Consider the following 20,530-nt stretch of genomic DNA (forward strand, 5'->3'; position numbering starts at 1 on the left):
ATCACGCTGTACGCTGTGCTCAGATTTAGTTCCAGTGGTGACATGAGTTACGGCACTCTGTCTGAAACCACCTTGTGAGGATTTATTACTGTGGCATACAACTCCGAATGGAGGAATATTTGGATGGGGGGGGGGGTTGAGGAGAAAAGGGGAAAAGCAGCAAAATTGATCCATTTTGCATTTGGTTGAGACAGAAGCATTTGGAAGAAGGACAGTGCTACGCAGGATTGTGGCTAAGAAAAAAATGGAACAAATATGGCCTCGTTCCAAAATGATAATAAATAACTGGATATCTGTGATTGACAAAATCATACAACTTTACCGGCATCGATCCTCTATCTTTTAGATATATTTACTAAAAAACGTTGGGATTTCTTGTCCCAAAACAGATGTTTTCAAATGTTTTTGATAAATGGGAGATGTTTAGGAGGGAGCAATGGAAAAGTCATTGGTTTTGTTTTATTGCTTCCACTTTACAGATGTTGGAGACAGAGAATTATGAGGGAAAGAAGAATCAGGCAGAAAAAGTCTCCTCATCCTTTACATTATTTGTCCCTTTTGCTAATTTCCACGACCAGCTGATGCGAAACAACGGTGATTCTGCCAAATGATTCACGTGAGTTTCTACATCTGCTGTTCTGACCGCCAGATGCTTGGTAGTTCTTTTCTGGGAAAAACATCTCTGGCAAACAGGAGGCAAGACATTTTAGATTTATGCAATAACAAATTATTTGGGATAAACAAAAGAAGGACTGTGTATTTAGTTTGAGCCATAATAGGAAGATAGAAAGCAAGGAGCACTACCTGCAGAAACATCATCAACAGAACATTCAAAGAGGATGAGCAGCCGTTGGTGCTTCTTGAAGTTTCCATGAATCCTAGAACCTTTTTAGAAACTGAGGGACTTTTCCTGCATTTTGACAAGAGCAACCATAGTCTTCATTTTGGTTCTTGGGCTGTTGAGAAGTCCCTGCTTCAGGCGTAAAGTATACCGATTTCCCAGGAACAACTGGGGTGGAGTGTGGAGTGCTGAAGGTTGCAAACACAGGCCTGAGGCTGCTAAATGCTCTGTACAGCATTCATTCACAAGGCAAGCGAGCTTTGGTTGCCAATAGTATTAATATTTGAGCTTTGGAGGGGAATTTGTTCTAATTTCCATTGATGCTTGGATGAAGTTATGTAGTCTACTTCCCCAACTACTGTAAAAAAGGAAATAAAGAGAGCAACTGGGCGAATGGGAGAACTAGCAAAAAGTGGAGCTTTAAGTTTATTTGCAAATTTTTTCAAAATTAAAATTAGAAAACAGAGAAAACTGGTGACATCCATCTTACTCTCTGGAGTTCAGTCTCCCTTTACTTATGCATATCTCCTTTCCGCATTAATTTGACTTCACATACTTGCAGCAATAACTTACAAAGGACAACATGATGACTACACGTTGTTTTGTAGTATGCAAAAAAATGGTCTTTTAAAAAAGTTGTTGCTTTCTGTTATCAGTCTAATTTACCTAAGTTCCACAGTTCTTCACATGCAGCAGAAACACAAGCAGGAATCTGAAAACAGGACCTTTCGTTCCTGATGTAGTTTAGTTCATAAGGCTCCTTAGGGCTTGAGACTTGTAGAAAAGGACTCGAAGTGAGCTGGTCACAGTACAGTGATGCAATGTTTTTCAAAGTTGCTCAGTCTTATTTTTAGCTGCCTGTGTCCCTTTGCATCCCACCTTTAACTATATAACATCAGGCAACTGTCATCCAGTTTTTCATCTTCTTTCATTTCTTCACAGACTTTAACTGTGAAAAAAGATATGACCCTTACATCCAGATGTTTTCCAAAACTAGTTGGTAAGTGGCCTCCCATTATTTCAAGTGGTGAGAATCTGACAAAACAGCTGGAGGAAATGATGTGAGCTGATTTGGAACAAAACAAGGTTTGACGGAAATCGTTTTCTGTGCTGAAAGTAAGCACAAGCCCTCACATCTTGACATGCAGATTGCTTACAGCTTGAATTTGTTTTATTCTCAGTCAAATGTTTTGTCATTAATGAACCTCCATATAACTGGGAGGAGTGCAATAACTAGCCGTGACCCCTTATCACCATGGATCTCGCCAAAATAAAAGGACAACAATCTCTCAGATTATCAGGCAATTCACCAGGCAATTAAAGAGGGAACACAGTCTCATTTATAGTAACAGTGTGACAGAGAATAGGCGGATGCTGATTCATGGAAAGCTGCCCAGTACGACCACAGCCTTCTGCTTACCACTCACAGCAGTTTGGGGTGTTAAGTGCCTTGCTCTTCTTCAGTGCGCATGCGCGAAAGCTGCATGCTGCCTGTCACGTTGCTCCAGCTAAATAATTTCCCCCAGGGATTATTAAAGTATTTCTGATTCTGATTCTGATTCTCAAGGACACCACAAAGGTAGTTCTGAAGGAAGAGGGGAGAGTGTCTTGTCAAGTCTTCCATCCAGATGTTTTAAGGAAAAAAGGAGGGCATTCTGCCCAGGAAACAGAGAGACGAGTGAGGGTTTGGGGAAGTTGCCCTGGGGCTCCTCCCCTACAGGGACAAATTTGTGTCAAGTCTCTGTATCCAGGAGGATTAAGTGTGTGTTTGCTTTGCGTTCACAAGTGCTGCTGAGGACAAAACAGCTTGAGTCCCCAAACATCCTCACAACTCACAAAGACACTAATGTTTAGACCCGGACAGGGAGGAGAGGAGGCTAATCTTTTCACCTAATCTCTGTATACACACAAACCCACGCAGTGTTCTTGGACATCTAAATGAAGTAAATCCAGAGCTGCTGTCCTCAAACTGCAATTAATGGCAGTTTTTGTTGATTAGAACATTGAAACAGGGAAAATGAACCACATATTTGAACTTGCGTAATGATAGTAGATTTACTGGTCATTTCATCCACCCTCCACTCAGCGCAATATTTGATTTGCAGTTAAATCTTTGTACATTAACCACAACTCGGCATAATGGCATAGCTAGAAATTATGCAAAGAATGCGACTTCTGGTCCCCCTCCACTCTCCTCTAGCTGCTTAATAATGGTATAGTTTCATATACGGTAAGACAAACATCTCCAAATCTCAACCCATCCACAACCAAACTCACTTCAATAAAATGTTAAGTTTTATGATTCTCAGATGACATAACAGTTGTATCCTTCTCTTTTATTAGTTTTACTTGTTTGAGGTTTTGTAGATTTTATCAGAGAGATTCAATATAGGTACAAACTCATTAGAGGTGTACAATCTGGATCAAAGAAGGGTATTTTAATGTGGACACTTGAGGGACCGTCCTCATTTTTTTTCTCTCCCTTTTAACAGCCAGAGTTTAAGACTCAAACTCTGTGGAGGCGTTATACACATAGAATGTATCTCTACAGCACTCTTGACAAAATATATCACAAAGGGCTTCATGGTACAATCTCCCGCAGGATTGATTTGGAAATATCTCACTAACACGTTAAAACTCTTATTTTTTTATTTTCAGTTCTTATTTAGTTGTGTTCAGACTGTCAAACCAAAAATCAAACCAGCTTTTCTGTTCAACCTTTCGTCTCGACCGACGCTTCATTTTTCTCAGATGCTCAACAGACCATAAACCCCTCATCTTGGACCGCACTCCTCCAGCCTGTGTGTTTTAGAGAGCCTCCTTGTCCATAATGCCATATAACATAAACACATTGCATTTGATTGGTAGACATAAACATTGACTGTGGCTGGAGCACAGTTTAACGCCAGGCCACAACTCACGGCCGCTGTTAACTGGCTCACTGCCATAATACAGGGATGCCAAGGCCGGCACTCAGGGTCACAGAGGAAGATGAGGGAGGAGACGACTGGATGGATGGATGGATGGATGGATGGATGCATGGATGGATTACTATGATATAGTTATGGCACAAAAAGCTGCAGTGCAGAGAGCTAACCCTAACACACTGGTCCAACCATGTGCAGATGTGAAGCATTAATTTCTGATGTAATGCAGGATAGGTGGTGTAATCACTGTGAACACATGGTTATGGAGTTGAGAGCATGTACTTACTTATATCAGTGCTCTAAAGTGCAGCACGCGTCAACATGGTTGTGGAATATCACCACATTGAAAAGCGTCACGTTTTGTATTCTGGTTCGTTGTTTGTGATACAGTTGCTGTTTTTCTGACAAGCTGACATGCATCACAACTCTGTCAATATGCGGGGCTTACACAGAAAACAATGGGTGCTTGTGTGTCGACGTGTAATTTGCTGCCAGTGTGTGTTGCCCTTAACACAACCTAGGGCGATGATGTTGGCAGTTAATAGACAATAGACAATTGATAATATGAAGATGGAGTTAGTGGTGGGTTGCATGGTAATACTAACACTTAATTTCTTTGTCAATTATCTGCTAAATTTCAGATTTGGCCTCTTTGGAATAAGATAATTTACTGTGTCCTGTAGTGTACCAGTCATTTCAGTTATCATACAGTCATTACTTCACTGTCTACATACATGCTTTCTAACAAATCCAAGGCTCTATCCTGGTAGTTATGGACCATATTTAGTCACCTGCACCTCCATAATGGCACCAGATGACATACTAAATGATCTATGCCACACCTACAAGGTCATTACTGAATCATGACAGTATGAAGCATTTTGCAATTGAACTTGTCACTTATACTTGATTAACCGCTCTGTAAGTATATAACCAGATGTGATGATCACTCAAATGTCTATAATATACAACGTAGTCTTTGTTTATCAGCTTGATAAAAGTGATTGGTGCCGTCAGTCCATGTTGTCTCCTTAGTGAGCAAAAATGATGCTGATAGCTTTCGGTTTTGCCCAGTACAGGAACAAACAGTCACTAACACGGTAACCTGTTTTATGTTTGTCTGGCTACAAAGGTTGGATGTCATATTCTTTTTATATATATTTTTTTCTTGGGGGCAGGGATTTTTTGCCTTTATTGGACAGGACAGCTCAAGATAGACAGGACTGGAGGAAAGAGAGGGGATAACACGCAGCAAAGGACCACAGGTTGGACTTGGACTTTAGCCACTGCAGCAAGGCCCCGGTGTACCAAGGGTACACCGGGGCGCCAGCTCTACCAGGTGAGCCATCAGGGTGACCCTGGATGTGAAGTAAAATGGTAAATATACGTTCTTTTACCTGTGTTTCTTTTAGCTTCATCCACAAAAATGGAGAAATGATTATCATTATTGTGCTTTCACAATCAAAATTACATGATCAACTTATTTAATTTAAAAGATGTGTTGTGTGTTGTCACTGGTTGAAATTAAAGGCTTTAGCAAAACTCTTATTTATCAAGTTTTGAATGATTCTGTCCTTAAAGAATTAATTATTTCTAGGCAAATAAGATGAGCCCTCACTTCACAGTAATACTAAACCATAATGTACTTCATGATCATACCATCATTATATGAGAGTGGCTGCCATTTTAAGAAAAATAAAGTAAATATGGCATTTGGAAGCTTCAGCTTCAATTTTCAGCTTCTCGTGTATGCTCACACTCTGACACATGTAAATACACACACACTTTCAGGTTGCCACTCAGGTTACCTTCTCACAGAAGTGTTTCTTATTTACCTTGAAATTGTATTTGGTTCATTGGGATTCCATTTGGGGTTGATGACCCCGCTTATCCGGAGCCTAATAAATTCAGCTGTGTTTTAGTCGGCTAACACTAACATACCTCTGCTTCATCAATCATGGAGCTTAACAATAGCCATGTCTTCAGCTGCTTCTGCGCTGCTAAAAGCTTTTCATGTGAAACCTGCAGACCTGCTGGGTGTGTGTTGGTGGGTGTGCATGAGTGTGTTCATGTATATGTGCGTTGAGGCTTAAGTGTGTGTGTGTGTGTGTGTGTGTGTGTGTGTGTGTGGCAGCTCTCTCTCAGGCCTCTTATCAGATGGATGTGTTTGATATCTCTGCTGCCAAGGATTTCCTACATATACATAAACAACCCATGAACCACTGGCCAGTTGAACTGATAGAGGCACATCGTTGAAACTCTTACATGTTTAGGAGTTCTGTTTCAGTGCTCTTATGTCACCCACTTTCCAGTTCAATCTTTCCCCTAAGCTACATTAAACAACGTAAACGCAGTTGATGAAAAATGGCTTCATATTAAATTTTTCTCTCTCACTGACACCAGTGCTGGTTTATTTAAAATGCCGCATGACAGTGAAACGGGAGTGTGTGAGCAGCAACGCGCCGCCCTGCTAGAAGAGTGACGCCTTCATTGATGTCAAGCTAGCTAGCACTTTGGCCTGTCAGTGTCTCATGGGGCTGAATCATCCATTTGCATAACAAGCCATCCTCGTGACACCGCCGCCTCGACAGATGTCATCCTTGTGAGGGAGGTGGGTCGTGTCCTTCCATCATTTCTAAGCTTCTTTCACTTTTTTCTCTGGCTCTTTCTCCGCTTTTGCAGTAAACATTGTTATTTTGAGGTGAGTCACGTCTCATCAAGGCCTTGCTGGAGTCGTCACAGTGTTTGAAGAGTCGCTTGATAGTCATAAACATCATGTGAGGACATAATAAAAGGGGATCATTTTTCAGGGGGAACTTGTAAAGTTTCATACTAGATTTTATTGGAATGACAGAACTCTTTTATTTTGGTTTCAGTCAACAAGTCATTGGGGGGATTATAAATTATATATGACGTATTATGAACTGTAATAACTATTTTCTGTTTACCGTCAATAAAACTCGCTGTTCTTAGACAATTGTTATTAGTACAATGCTGACAATCTCCATTTCCAAAAATCAGCTTGTTCCATAGAAGTTTCTAACCTGTTTCCAATATACAAATCAACTCTCTTCTTGAATTATCAACCAAATGAATGTCTTTATCCTGAAACAAAAAATAATGAGACAAACTGCTGCACGGGAAAAGTAGAAGAATTAAACTTAATTTTAGAAAATACAATTTGCATTGAAATAATCTCTCAGAAATTGTAACTTGTTTTACAGACTCAGTTACAGATAAAAATGACTCAATTAGAAGGAGGTTGTTTCGCTGTATTGTAGTTGTAAATCCATTCATACTATATCATAGTTAATGTTGCAGTTGTTACAAAAAGCTTGTAGCAGATGGTATTTAATAGTGGCAGGCAGCAATACTAGTAGTTTTTTTCTGTGTGACTAAATTGGCCTTAGACATACTTCCACACACAGTGACTACTCCATGATAACTATACTGTCTATGCCATGGCCTTTTCAATAATTATCCTTTACATCCTGACTCAAATGCCACCAAAATTGCTTTTGGAAACTGAACTGAGGGATAGAGCAACCACAGTCTCAACATCTTAACATTTCACACAAGGCTTACAAGAGAAAAAAAGTATGGCAGCTCAAAGACTCTCCTTCATATTTGGTTGAAATAGTAAGTGGCCGTTGGTGCTCCCTGCTGTTTTACGTCACAGGGGAAACATCTTTATCATGGCGTATATTATTCCAAAACACAGCTTCCTGCATGGAAACGATCCCCCTCCTGTCCTCAATTCGCCTGCCTCTCTGATAGACTACATTGCTTCTTATAAACTGTCCATGGTCCATAAATTGTGCAGCGCCGAGCATAACACTGCACAGTGTCGGCCTGCAGGGACATGCACGTTCAGAGCCCCCGCCTCTTCTTTCTGTGCCCTGGCTGAGATTTGCTTAGCAAATTGTGTGACGAGATCCACGGGTTTAGAGAAAGACAGTGAAAAATTGCCGTGGAGAAAAGTTTTAAACATGTCATTTCTGTGTGACTGAATGCGTGTGCTTATCATTCAACTCTGCAGATGTGACAGTTTTTCACTTTCTATATGGAAAACATAGATAGGATGAGGATAAATATAAGGCATTTCAAACCCTGTAGACAGTGCAAGCCTCAGTAGAGCCTTATCAATAGTTATTCATTACTTTGAAGCCTTAAATCCAACTATGTATCAGATGTGCAACCCCTCATTTTTTCTTGTTTTGAATAAACAATACTCATGATTATTACATTCACTGTGTATATGACACAGATATTAGATTATATATGCTGTCGTATCAATGTGACAAGTGGCTTGTGACTTAAGTTGAAATGCAACATTGCCACTGTCTCGCCAATCTGGGCATTTGCTCCTTCACATTCTGTCATATGGAATAAAATGCATAACTGACTAGTTAAAGCCCCTACATAAGGGATTTAAATATTTTATCTTAAACAGACGCTTCTTACTTGGATACAGCCCTCAGAGAATGACATGTTGAAAGCAACACACCAATTGTCACCAGAACTATTGCATTTTTTTTTTTAAATAACAATTTTAAAGATGCCATAAATGCATAAATTCATGAAGGTTCTACACACGGGCTCTAACAACTGTATTGGTATGTAATGTGCCTTTTAGAGTTTCTAGAGTTTTATCTGAAAATGCTGTGGTCTGTAATTATTTTGGGGAATTATCACTTTGGGTGCAATTGGTAAAATTAAGAGGAGCTATTATAGCTAGTTATGTAGTACCACTAATGACCACCAGGAAGTTTTATGTCCAAACATCCCTTTAAAAGAGAAAAACAGTGCACACATGGCAATAAACAACAAATCAGACACCGAAAATAACATCTGTGTTTTGCTGAACAGTTTAAGTAGATCCAAAAGATCAACATGCAGACAGAATTGCCAAAACCGGGTTTACATGTGTGGCAGAAATGAGAGGTGAGTGGATGGAGATTAATTACAACCAAGTCAACAATTACATAAAAAACATATACAGAATGGAAGTGGAAGGGAAAAGTGGTTGTTTGAGTGACACAAACTGAATAAAAAAAAAAAGACTATATATAGGAAGAAGAAACTGTAAACTGGAGCACAAGAGTCTGGACTTGCTGAGACTCACAGTAATCAAAGTTTTACTTAATTAGAGAAAAGTGTAAAGAAAGTTGAATCACAAGGGACAGACAGAAAATAGCCTGCTGGAGAACACTGCATGTTTTTACTGAATATCATGGTCAATCCTATCACTTTGTCCAACTCCACAAATTAAATCTGAACTAAGGTTACACTTAAATGACTATGTCAAAGCTGCTTTCATTGTTACAGCTGCCCCCCACGCACACACACATGCACACACACACACACACACACACACACACACACACACACACACACACACACACACACATTTGAGGCTGCAATGAAGCAGGCGTAGGGAAACAGAGACAAAACAACAGCAGAGATGAAGACGCACTTTGTCACAGTTGGAGGGTGGAAACCGATTGACAGGGTGAGAGCGCGTAGAGCTGACATTTTTCTTTACCCATCACTGATGTGAGGCTGATGAATATGCGAGAGGAGTGTAGCACATTCACAGCCTCGGTTCTATCAATTACTACAGTGAGAGTGTGGAAGGGAGATTTTACAAAAACTTATTCTCGTCCCAGTTTTGTTTAGACTCAATTCCACATGCAAATGTAACTCCTTTTCTAACAAAAAATATGATTCCAATATAAAGATAAGAGCTTGTTTTGTAATGAAAAGCACCTGTTGTACCTATTTTGGAATTGTGACAAATATTCATGTTATGAGAGGTCTTTGCCAGCTCTGACTGAAACATTTCAAAAATGTAAAATAGGTCTGTCTCTTATTCATCCCTTTAACTAATATTATAGTAAGCACTGTTACATTTAGTGGCTTATCAACTCCAGTATATTGTAATACACTTTCAAGCAGCTGCTACAGTATATTCAATCCTAAATTGACCATCACCTTTTATAATAAAGCTTACAGCCCAACAAGTCTCTAAAAACACTCTAAAAACACCACCACCATCACCCAACACACATTTTGAGATCAGAGCATAGATTGGATTGTATGATGAACGGTAAGGTAGCCTCAACATATAAATAAACTAAAGAAAAACGTGGCTCAGGGCCAATTCTTTATCAGCACTGTGTTGTGGCTGGAATTCCGCCCCTCTGTCCTGTCTCGACTTGCTTCCCTCACTGTTTACTTACGGAGGCCAAGCAGTCAGACAGTCCCAGCAGCCGCTCAATGGCGCGACTGCGCAGAGAGTGAAGGCGGCGCCTTGAGTCAGGCCGCGAGACAGCAGAATTAAAACTCACCCATGCAATTATGCACGAGCTAATTAATGAGGGCGGCTCCGCGTCAAGACGCAAACTGGTTTGACGCGCGGGCTGGCATCTCCAAGCACGAGCAATTTTTTTACACACACAAAAAATAACAAAGAAAAATATGCAGAATAGGCCAACATAACAATAATATTAATACTACTACTACTACTAATAATAATAATAATAGTAATATTAATACAACTAGTTATAATAATACTCACACTAATAATAATAATAATAATCCTCAAAGGTAGATTTTTTTTTACTGTCAAGTAAGCGACAGAATAATTTCTTAAAAGTGCTTATATTAACAGAGATATATTAATCTCGATATTTTTTCAGATTTTCAAATCAAATGCTTTTTACACGCCAGCGATAATGCCATTCTACTGTCACCCCAGTCTCATATCCTGGCAGAGACCTGAAGGTTATTACTGCGCCCGGAGATCTTCTTCTTGGATTCGAACCGCCGACTCTGAACAGCTGAGTCACTGTTTAAAGCTTCAGTGCATCAAAGATCTGGGCGAAATTGTGAATTGCACGATTCAGTTGGAGAAGGAAGGAGAACATGAAGATATAATAAATTAGTGTTTACTCTAAGGTGGAAATATAACACTTCATAGGGAAAGTGTGGAGGAGCTGCAAGAGGATTCTGCTCTGTGCCAAGCTGTCATCATCATTATATCCACAAGCAGGTGGGGCGAGAGGGGATGGGGGGTACAGGCTGTGGTGTGTGAGTGTGTGTTTGGGAGGAGGGCGAGGTCGCTATTATTGGATCCGGTCTCACCAGGTGAGCTGAGGAGCCGACATCCCCCCCTGCTCCTCTGGCTCTCCTGCCCCTGCCTGGCGCTGCCAAGGTGACCTTCCAGAGAGAGGCAGAGGGAGAGAGAGGTAGAAAGAGACGGAGAGAGAGAGAGAGAGAGGGAGGAAGGTGCTGACAGAAACATCTCTGGTTATGAACCAGCCGCGGTTTGCTTCTTTCTCCCCTCTGGAAAGGTGCGCTGCCAGCGGCGTCTACCTCCTTGCAGCAGGAGCAGCTCGCAGGGAAGCACCGAGGCCAAGAACATGTTATCCCAAGTACCGGATGTCTCTGGTCATAAGCTGGAGAGTGGAGAAACACCCCGCGCCTACATCCCCCGTTGAAGATTCCTGCTCTGAATGAGCTGTGCGTAATTTCTCTCTCTCTCAAAAAAAACCACAGTTGTTAAGGCGTTTACCTGTTACCCGCTTGTATTTCTGAACCAGACTCTCTGTCAGTGTCTGTGTCTGGCACACACTAGTACGCATGCCTCCAATCCCTGACCCTGGTTTCCACACTCATACCTGCTGACAGGCCCCCCTTGTGCGCCATGACGCGCAGCGTGTTCACTGCAAGACTGCAGAACGTGACCCAGCAGCCGTCCAAGTATTGTAAATATTCCAATGTAGCAACTTTTAAATTCTAACACGAGTCCCTTTTAATTTTCTCCACATCATTCTTTTATTCAATTTAATTTTTGCAAAAGCAGGAGAAAATATGGAAATATTTAAGAATCGCTGAAGAGTCACCGGTAATTAAATTTTGTGGCATATCCTTCATTTACTATTTCTGTCTTAGAACATGATTTGTATTTAGTTTAAAACAAACAAATCTAGTTTGTAGTGTCAAATAAAAGAGTTAAAATGTACAATTGAATTTGTCTGACCGTCCCAAAAGACGCCATCGTGTCATTTTTTATAAAGTAGAGAAATGCGTGTGATACGAGATTTGCTTGGTGTGTGTGTGTGTGTGTGTGTGTGTGTGTGTGTGTGTGTGTGTGTGTGTGTGTGTGTGTGTGTGTGTGTGTGTTTGTTTGTGTGTTTCTGTGTAGGTGGTTTGGGGGGGCGACTTAAAGTTACTCACGTCACAGTAATTACGTCGGTATTCCTTATGGTCGTTTGGAAAGGGAGAGTATCGCATTTTGTTTGACGCGGGGGGCCTCGGTCGGGCTCTGAAACTGGATCTCATGACTTCATCCCCCCAACACGAGTCTCTGCAAACAGCATCGTCTGGCCCTGATGCTCCATATCTCAGAACTCAAAACGGTATAATCCCAAACTCGCTACTTCTGTCCATGGAGCAAACAAAAAGGAGGAAAAAAATCATAGTTTGAAATATTTTCTCGCCAGATTCTCCTGTTAATTCTTTCTCTTAATATGCATAAGGTCAATTTGAACGCTTTAACCACGAGGGCATATTGTTATAGATATGTTTAATCATCACAAGTTATATGACCACTACAAGACGGATGCCCAAGAGCCTAAAGCTGTGCGCTTTAATTCAGAGTCTCGTTTTTCAGACTTAATGGAACTAATAACATAACACTTAATCACGTTACTTTCACTCTCCTCTCTCTCTCTCCTTTGCATTTCTAATTTTTTATCTGCAGTGGCTTGGGGTTAAACAAATGAAACGAGCTGTTCCTGCCCTCCTCCTCCTCCTCCTCCTCTTCCTCCTGCTCTCTGTGAAACCTCAGAGGAGAGCAGACCAAACGTTACTTAGCCTGAACGCAGAGAGGCTGCAGATAATGAGAGCCTGGTTGCATTAAATGGACAAACAGCAATCCGACATCTCCTGACCCCTCGATGCTCCTCTCGGCTCCATTGATCATCCCCCCTTATGAGATAATGCAATTACAAACATCAATAAGGAGCTGCGAGGGGAATCATTATGTGGTGACAGTGATAAATGATGCTGCAGAAAATAGCGGGCTCCTCTCAAACAATCCGTGCGCCCAAGGGGCTTTTGAGGGCCGGGGCCCCGTCGCCAAGGAGACAGATGACATCCAAAATGGCCCCCGCTCAACAGTCCTCCTCTCTTCTCTTTCTCTGTCTCACTCTTTTTCCCCACCAACAGATTTTTGTTTTTCTCTCCCTCCTTTTTTCCTCATTCTTTTGTTTCGAAACCAGCTGCCGCGCGACCTTTGAAGGTGGAGGTTTTGGGGGGGTTGGAAAGTTTGTCCTGCGAGGCGTGTGGGGGGCTACTGTTTAATTTGTGTTTGTGTCCATATTGATTTCATAAAGTAGCTCAGATATTGACGTGTCATTTCGTCCATATGTGTATTTCCTGCAATGATTTTCGCTTTGGAAAATAAATGGATTGGTTGAATATTGTTTTGTTGCACACTGATGTAAAGTCTTTACCATTTCTTAAATATTTCCCCTCTCGAATTGGACCCTGTATGAAGCCTAATAGATGCCGGTTTAGTTAATCTACATACTCTGCACATTTTATGGCAAACATGTAACAGCTGGCTCTCTTGAGGAGAATAAAGGAAAATAAAAAAATACAGTGCCTCGATTTTTCTGAAGTCAGTTTTACTTGCGATACAAATATGATTTCCTTTTTTTTTTGTCCAAAAACTCTGAACTAAAACCTCCAGTGGTTGTTGCGCAGACGAAATTAAATATCATCATAAATAACTGGCAATAAAAAACAAAAATATCCAAGGAAAAATGGTGTGCCGTTTCCGTTGCCGGAATTTGGCATGAAATACAGAATAAACCAGTTTTCAACTTACATTTCTATTCAGTAGCTACACATTGAGAGGGACAGTTTAACCACCAGGCCCCGGCGTTCAGCAACCACTTACAATCCGGTGATTTTAGTTAATAAGCCTATACACATTATTGCCGCCGAGATTTGTCATGGCTTGTAGTGCAGCAGAGAACACGAGGCCACGGTTGTCCAAGTTCCCTGTTTGAACCATAAAGGCGCATAAATATCTGCGTTGTTGTGGGAGGAAGACAGGCCTGTCCGGGCACCTCCACTGCTCTGGAACACATTTCTGCTCCATTCATTACTCTGACAGTTCACTCTGCGGTCAGTGTGTGTGTGTGTGTGTGTGTGTGTGTGTGTGTGTGTGTGTGTGTGTGTGTGTGATAGAGAGAAGAGAGAGAGAGAGAGAGAGAGAGAGAGAGAGAGAGAGAGAGAGAGAGGAGGGGTGGGTAGGCCTACCATCATCATTAACTTCAAATTACGTTTTGACTCTCAGCTTTTGAAATTAGCACAAGTCAAACTTCATATAGTCTCGTGCATTAAAAATCCTTTAAACTGCAGAAGACACAAACAGTCAAAAGGCAACTTACACTGACATCTCAGCAGAAATATAGGTCAGCAGTGACAACGAAACAGACAAAATCACTATCATGTAAAAGTGTTTTACTTCTGATAATATACATCAGAAGTTGTATGTAAATATTAATACACGTATATAATCAATTATTATTATTTAACTAGGAATTTAGTCTTTAAAATATATTTCTCTTTAAACAAAAATGTCACAGAGTTGAGAAGTCAAATCAAGTCATTTTAAGAATTGAATTGAATCAAATGTGTTTTTTTATTGTAGAGGACAGAAGTCATTTGTGGCACTTTAAACAAATGCGGTGAAAACAACAATTATTTCACCTGACTGACACAGTTTTTAATTATTTAAAGAAATATCTGTTTTTCATATTAAACAAACAAAAAACAATGGAGATGTAAAAAATACTTTTCGTGTGAATGTATTTTGCAGTGGTTGCAGCTACACTCTGTTTGTGTCTCGTCTTAGCTTTCCCACTTTTATCAAACTTCCAAACGCGTTGTTGTGCGGTTTTACGTCCGTGCGTAAAAGGAGAGGTGGTGCTGTGCGCCATCTCCAAACGTCCCTGCCCCGGACAGTTACCAGGCCTCCCTAAAGAGGGCAGTCAAGCATGGGCTTTCTCTGTCTCCACAGCTCCCAGCGGCCACAGGCTCAGGAATTCACATTTCACAGCCTCGGATTTTCCAGCCACGGTGGAGAGGCGAAGCAATTAAAACGTCGCCTGGGTTTTTTAAGAGCGTGGCTTTTTTCCTTCTTCTTCTTCTTTAGTGTAAATAGCATTCACTTCGGCAAAGGCAGTAAAAACACAATAGTTGCGCGGAGGAGAGATAGAGAGGGAGAAGGGGAGAGTATTGATTTACACGCGCATATTGTTATGGATAAAACAGACTCTCTCTTGTTCGCTGGTTTAAAAGAAAAAAAAAACAAAAAACAAGACACTGACTTTGGGATTCAGGGTTGCTCTCCGAAATGTATCAATTAGACAAAACTCGCTCGGCTCTTCGCCTCTCGTCTCCTCAGTCGGCTCAGTCTCTGCCTCCTGAAGTGCAGTGTATCCCGGAGACAACATCGGCTGCAGCGCGCTGGGCTTCAAGTGGAGCCCTTTGACTGCGGGCAACAAGGCGTGAGGGAGAACTAATCTCCCCATTTACATGTTTGTAGCAATTTTACCTAAATGAATTTTAATGCTAAATGAAGGATAATTCGCTTTCTTGCCGAGCCCCTCTTTCCTCGCCTCCCCTCTCCATGTGCGAGAAAATTACAGCATAGCGCATGCATTAGCTGCACATTATCCACAGCAATGGGAGGAAGGTTGACTTTAAGTGCATGTTTCTTTAAGAATAGATGGACCTCTGCTTTCTTCAATGGGCACTTGCCGACATGAAAACATGTTTGTGTATAATTTAGATATTTCAGCATCACTTATTTGTTTTTAATTAAAATCATTTAACAACTATTGTGTGTATTTTTACATTTCATATCTGAATGTAGGAAGATAACGTGAGACTAGTTCTGAGTTCTGTTATTTGAACAAAAAGTATTTATTTACAACACAGATGTACATATATACCCTTCAAAGTAAAAGCATAAGAAACATGACTTGTCTTCAAAGGATGTGCGTAATACATGTTTGAAGCAATGGATAATGGATGCATTGATAACCCACACAAGCATGTATGCACACACACGTTCCCCCTCACATGCATACCACCACACACACACACACACACACACACACACACACACACACACACACACACACACACACACACACACAAACAGTGACTTTTACATTCTCTCCTGTCTGATCAGCATTACATCATCTGGTTATATCAAAATGAATGGACTGTGGTATAAATGGTGTTTTCCCATAGCTTTCCTCTCCCTGTTATCAGGCCGCATCAAACACTGAGGGGAAGAGAATCTATTGGCCATGCGAGTGCTCAGCCTTGTGACATAAAACACATCAATAGGACACTGGAATAGACTTTCAGAGGCCCTCAATCACAGACACAGATGGAGAAAAACAGGAAACAACATGTTTGTGGGACACACACTTGTAGTTTCCCATCCACAGTGATTTTTTTTAGATTGTTTTTGAGCATTAACTGAAACTCTGCATTATGTTTGTTAGCCCGTCATGATGTTAGCCATATTGACACCTACATTATGTGTCTGTCTTTGTGTGAATAGAGTATGAAATGGATAAAAAGAAAAATTGGACAGTGGCAATTGGATTAAAAACCTTGTACATCCAAAATGTTAGCTTCTTAGAAACTGTGTTTAGCTTGATGTCACTGTGTTTGGAGTTAATCCATTGAGTTTTAAGAGAGTTTTATGACCGCAGATGGTCTGAGAGCTTTTTATACTAACAAAAACTTTGCACCAGCAGAGGAAGATATCATCAACTGATATGAAAATGTAAAAAAAAAAAAAAACAACACAGCAACAGTGAAACCAATTGTTTGCACCCCGCATACGTGGATAGGCTGTGTGTAAAAAACAAAACAAAACCAGGACATCTGAATCGCCATCACACCATCCAAATAAAGGCCTGCGAGAAATGACAACTGAACGAATTGTTCGTTTATTCACGTTTTTTTTTTTTTAAAAATGCATTGTGATTCAATGGAGGGAGGGGGCAGGAGGTCAAATTTGATGGAGAGACGGCACACACATAGTGTGGAAAGAAATCAGAAAAAAAAGAGAAAAAAGTTCACATCCTTTTTTTAAAAAATCTATTAGAAACAACATAATATGCAGAACAATACAATAGCATTTACAATACTTAAATTCCCAGTTCTTGTGAGAGTCCAGCGTAATTTTACAACAGTATACAGTATATTTTCTTTCTCCACTCACATCCCAAAGTAGGGGTTGATATAGTTATACTTTTAATTTCTTTTCTCTTGCTTTCCCTCCTTCCATGTTTCAATCCACTATATTTTAAAGGGCACCTCTTTTGCTCTGTTAGTGTCCTGTCAGATACAGACATTGGCTTCTCCTTGGTCCAATTCCGTCATCCCAAAGAGTGGAGTGCTCTTCACAGGAAGTCTCTTGTTTGCCAAAGAGTCTAGAATATATCACCAGGTGCTGCATTCGCCAAAGGTACAGGCAAAGGACACAGTGTGTCTCTCGTGTGTCATCTATGCTCGCAATCGCAATCACTTTTAATGGAGGAATCCATGTGAACCAAGTGGGCAGTGGCAAGGGGGCGAAGTCAAGTGCCCACCAAAGAAGAAGCAGGGGTCTGTCGGGACAGGGGGTCATCTGGGTGGGGCGAGGTTCGATCTTCTGTGCATCACCGTCACTGGATACATAGACGAGAATTGTAGGCAGTCATGGAAGGTTTCCATGTCGCAGATATCAGTCGAATAAAAATGTTGCCGGATCTTGGAGGTGGACAGGGGGGTTGCTATTGGTTGTTGTCAGGAAGTCGAGGATTCCCGTTCCCATGCTCCGTAGCCCTCTGTGAGACAGGTGATCCCCTGGTTTACCCTGCAGTTCTGATGAAAGAGAAGATCAAAATGGTTAATCAGTGATCAATTTGCACAGGTAAGTTTCAAGTCAGACAGTATCACTGTTGTTATGTGAAAGCCTTTAACTTACACAGTACCCTATGGGTTGAAACCTATTCAGAGTTAACTGATTAGTGCTGAGGTTGTAGAGACAACAAGTTTTCACCTGGCGCCCATGATATGTAAATTTGGTCAATGTATAAAGTTGAACAAATTAAAAACTATAATAATAATAATAATAATAATATATAATGCATATAATTTAAGCTCTGAGCAAGTTGGCATATTGTCTCCACCACTGGGGTAGAAAGCATTTAACTCCAAACGAAAACAGTTGAATGAGTTAGATGTCATTAATCATTCATTAAATACGACAATAGATCACACTACACTTCAGAAAGCAGACTATCATGTTACATTTTCAGGCCGATAGCACATGAACATGGCAAGACATGCCAATAAGACCCTGGAGGAGCATACAGTATGTGGCAACTGCTGCAGAACCAACGTAGTGCTCATCTGGGTCAGAATAAAGACCCAAGCCTGCCCTTCACTAAGACTGTGTGGATGTAAGAGAGAGAGAGAGAGAGAGAGAGAGAGAGAGAGAGAGAGAGAGAGAGAGAGAGAGAGCAGTTGAGGGTTTAGTGATTTAATCCTACACCCTCAGTAATACTACTTTAACAGTAGGAGAGGACTTAGAGACCAAACACACATGATCGACTTGAATTGATACCAAGACCCAGTACTTAACATTTCCTGGATAATCTGTTTAACTGGACTACAAGGAAACTTAATATTAGCCTTTGATTTACAGTACCTTTTGACTGTTTACAGCCAGCATTTGACTGCGTAAGTTTAACTATTTTAGGTCAGGATTAACAAGACATTCAGTTCAATCTTATTTTAAAGTGTAATACAAAATCTAAAAGAACATGTAGGGCAGTTGCCTTATTGATGCTACATTTCAACCAAAACCTCCTCAACTGATGTAACCTGCTGCATGCTGCATCGACCCTCCTCATACAATGAAATATGAAGTAAAAAAATCCATCTTCACCCTCTTCTCTCCCTACATTCCTCTCTCTAAAGCCAAAAATAGCCGCCATCCATCTCTGCAGGTGGAAAGTCACCACTGAGGAACCACGGCCATTGTTGTCAAAACCAAAGAGGAGAGGTGAGGCTCACGGCCGCCCGTCACCTGAGAGCACCCGGGGCCCATCCACGCGTTTGCCACACACACAAGAGGGCCACTACAGGCGACACAAAGGCAGGCCGGGAAAAGGACAATGAGGTGCAGTGGGAGGAGGACAACAGAGGATTGAACACAAGGGCCCTCATTTGTTATTCCCCTCATCCATCAGTTTTCACCTGAGTTACTAAAGAGAACAGGTGCGACTTGCGTAAGAGAAGGGTGAGCTATTATGTGAGCTGTGCAAGCTTCAATTAGCTTCCTTTCAATCAGTTAGGGGGTAGGGGTTGCATATCTTTCTGGACCTATTGGCATCAAACCTGTGATCTTTCTATTATGGGACATAACCTGTGGCACTACAATATAACAAGTCATTAGTGATTCTAGCTTGAATGCAGCGCAGACCATGCTTACAGCAATGATCCATTGGATTTTAATACAATTAAATATTTTGCAAATGTCAGTAAATTGTAATATGTTGTGAATCGAGTTTTCTGTAGGAAAAGATTTTAAACTTCAGCAGAAAAACCCAAAGAGCAGAAGTCACTATTTGACTGACAAGTGACTAATTATGACAATAATGAGCATCTACAACCAAATATATCCTAAAACAATCAAGAAACTGTTGGATTGCAACTTTACGTTGTTTGTAGTTGTTGCATACGTAACCCTGGTTAACGAGAGCGTCCTGATGACTGAAGTAAATCCATGTCAAGGTTCTAATAAACGCTATGCGTGCTTGAAAGAACACACATTGCTAATAAGGTTTTCCCCTTAATAAGCCAATCAATACATTGAGCTGTAGGCCTCCTTTCTTAGACTCCAAGGGGGATTCCAGAGGGGCCAAATCAACAGGGACACACATTCACATGGACAATACGAGGGGGCACAAAATCCCCATCGGGACCTGTTTTTTTCCAGTGTTCGTTAATAGTAAAAGTTCATCCACCAGAAACAGAAGTTTAGGGTGGGGGGTGACGGTGGGAGGGTGCGTGTTAGTGGGGGGCGAGGGGCGGGATCTTGACCCCTCAGCAGAAGGTTAACAAATTTGTGCTTAATGATTGGAGCAGTGAATCCTGGGACAAAGGGTCTCCAGCCGAGACTGGTAGGAAAGGGGTTACAGGCAGCGTTCACTCAAGCGTTCTACCCGACATTTTGGGAAAAGCTGAGAGCGGGGAGGGCCAGAAAAAATTCCATACCCTCTGCGCCATAATTAATTCTTCCACCCTGTGATAACTATTGTCCTGAAACTGAAAATTACAGTTTTGAGGGTCCACCCCTGGCTAATTTCAGTAAGAGGAAGAAGGGAAAGGGGGTAAGGGTCATTCGAGAGTCATTCTCGTCGCTATCAAAGGCTCAGCCCGCTTCTGCTTCATTTGCTGGGCTTCATCTCGGCTGACAGGTGTATTGTTTCGCAAGGGGATATAAGCTCTGTAATCATCATTGGGTGGAAAGCATAACGCTTTTCACTAAGCAGGACTAATTGGTTTTAGTTTTAACTAATGTTGCAGTGTGACTGCTAGGCACACCTTCTGTATCAAGGCTCAGCACTCCCCAGCACAATAACCGCTCAATTTAGCCCCGCGGTAA

General features: G+C 41.2%; 1 protein-coding gene across 4 annotated transcripts in view; it reads right to left on the reverse strand.

Annotated features, from left to right (window-relative positions):
* Positions 1–15,750: 15,750 nt before the first annotated feature.
* Positions 15,751–20,530, reverse strand: part of meis1b (Meis homeobox 1 b) — an 80,514-nt gene continuing 75,734 nt past the window's right edge. For 2 of the 4 annotated variants that reach the window (XM_051420744.1, XM_051420735.1), the window contains exon 12: positions 15,751–17,739. In XM_051420744.1, the coding sequence (XP_051276704.1) occupies positions 17,600–17,739 (140 nt within the window). In that variant the 3' untranslated portion in view covers positions 15,751–17,599. The remainder of the gene's footprint in view (positions 17,740–20,530) is intronic. The other 2 variants (XM_051420758.1, XM_051420752.1) reach the window with 1 other exon arrangement.

The sequence above is a fragment of the Dicentrarchus labrax genome, unplaced genomic scaffold (genome assembly GCF_905237075.1).
Source record: "Dicentrarchus labrax unplaced genomic scaffold, dlabrax2021, whole genome shotgun sequence".
NCBI lineage: Eukaryota > Metazoa > Chordata > Actinopteri > Moronidae > Dicentrarchus > Dicentrarchus labrax.